General features: G+C 25.0%; 1 protein-coding gene across 5 annotated transcripts in view; it reads left to right on the top strand.

Annotated features, from left to right (window-relative positions):
* Window positions 1–1116, top strand: part of LOC106478688 (angio-associated migratory cell protein-like) — a 24418-nt gene extending 23302 nt beyond the window's left edge. For all 5 annotated transcript variants that reach the window (XM_022382384.1, XM_022382400.1, XM_013939252.2 and 2 more), the window contains exon 12: window positions 988–1116. In XM_022382384.1, the coding sequence (XP_022238092.1) occupies window positions 988–1060 (73 nt within the window). In that variant the 3' untranslated portion in view covers window positions 1061–1116. The remainder of the gene's footprint in view (window positions 1–987) is intronic.
* Window positions 1117–1606: the final 490 nt, after the last annotated feature.

Raw genomic sequence — 1606 nt, 5'->3', positions numbered from 1 at the left:
GCTATTTAGTCTAGACATTTCTCTTTTTGTGTTATAATTTGTTGTCATTCTAGAACGAAAAGGGCATAATTTATATTTATTTCCTAATTTTTTATGGTGGTTACGAGATCTGTCAAATCGACCAAACCCTTTCAGATATTTGTTAGTGAGAAATAACAGATAAAATAGAAAGTTTTTCTTAAAAAACGTTTGATAACTATCTGGACATGCATAAAAGTATTTTTAATATTAAAATGAAAATTACTTTGCATGTTGGATAGGCAATATGCAAAAAGAAAAACAGGCATGAAAAAAAACATTGCTTTAGAAAAAATCAAAATTAAATATCTTATTTTCAAAAACTACATACTTATAGGACCTTTCATCTCAAATTTAAAAGAATTTCATCTACTTGTTTAACTTTTGTAAAGAACTTTCATGAAAGTTGCATACTTACTTACAATGTAAGTAGGTCATAGTCAAAGCGTTAAGGAAACAGTCAAGAATCATAATTTAATATGATACCAGTTTAATAAAGTACTTATGAAAATACTTATTTGAAACAAATGTATGAATGTCTAACTTCACAGTAAACTTGTTCTTCAAGAGTAAATAGTTCATTAATATAAATTATGAATAAACATGAAATTTTATGACTAACGGAATTCCAGCGTAAATCCAGCATCATTTCAAAATATGACAAAAAATGAAATCTACAGAAAAGAATTAGAATGAATTTGAAATGTATAAATATCCTGTGAAGTAGTCACCAACATTTTTAACATTTATTATATGGCTAATGTCTTTAATTTTTGTATATTTGTAAGTGAAAAGAAACAAGTTAATTTTTATACAAATGCTTTTTTTGTTTAGACTATTTAAAAAGTTATGTTTGTGTGAATACATGAAATATTAATGTTGATAAAATCTGGGGTAAAATATCTTATGTAAAGTGATGCACATGTTTTCTTTGAAGCACTGACACATATTTTATGTTTTATTTTTCAGGGATGGACAAACATTGATTACAGCGTCTGAAGACAAAACTTGCAGAGTTTTTAAAACAGACAAAAAACAGTAATGAAAGTAGATTGTGTCAAGTCTTTTGTAAATAAAAAAAAAGTTGAAAGTATGAAATTGTAGAGAATTGTGAATTTTTGAGAAACATAATGTACACTGTTTTTCTTCGTGTATAACACAAACTCCATGGCATAAATTTTAACCTAATTAATTCAGTATTAACTTACCATCATACTGAACCAATTACAATCCCTAAGTGGCATGTCTTATGCTTATGATTATTTGAAATAGAAATACGTGGTATGTATATACATACATAAATTATACTAGTTTAGTATATGAATGTTTCTTTTGTTTTATGTAAATATTCTCTCTGTGTTCAAAATAAAGGTGTTTGCTAACAAATGATTGTTAGTTTTGAGTTTCAGAAAAGTTAAATATAGACATTGAATGTAGCACTTAATTAATAATTTCATAATAATTTTTGTAAAAAAATAAGAAGAAAATTTAGTGTTAATAAAAATATTTTAATATTTAGTTTCCTATTTGTAAAGTATTTAACAAAGGTTGTTATATTTTAAAATATTTGACATTGTACAGATATTCA

Source organism: Limulus polyphemus, unplaced genomic scaffold (assembly GCF_000517525.1).
Source record: "Limulus polyphemus unplaced genomic scaffold, Limulus_polyphemus-2.1.2 Scaffold11, whole genome shotgun sequence".
In the NCBI taxonomy this organism is placed as follows: Eukaryota; Metazoa; Arthropoda; class Merostomata; order Xiphosura; family Limulidae; genus Limulus; species Limulus polyphemus.
Note: the sequence above shows the minus strand (reverse complement) of the source record. Positions and strands in the feature narration are given on the sequence as shown.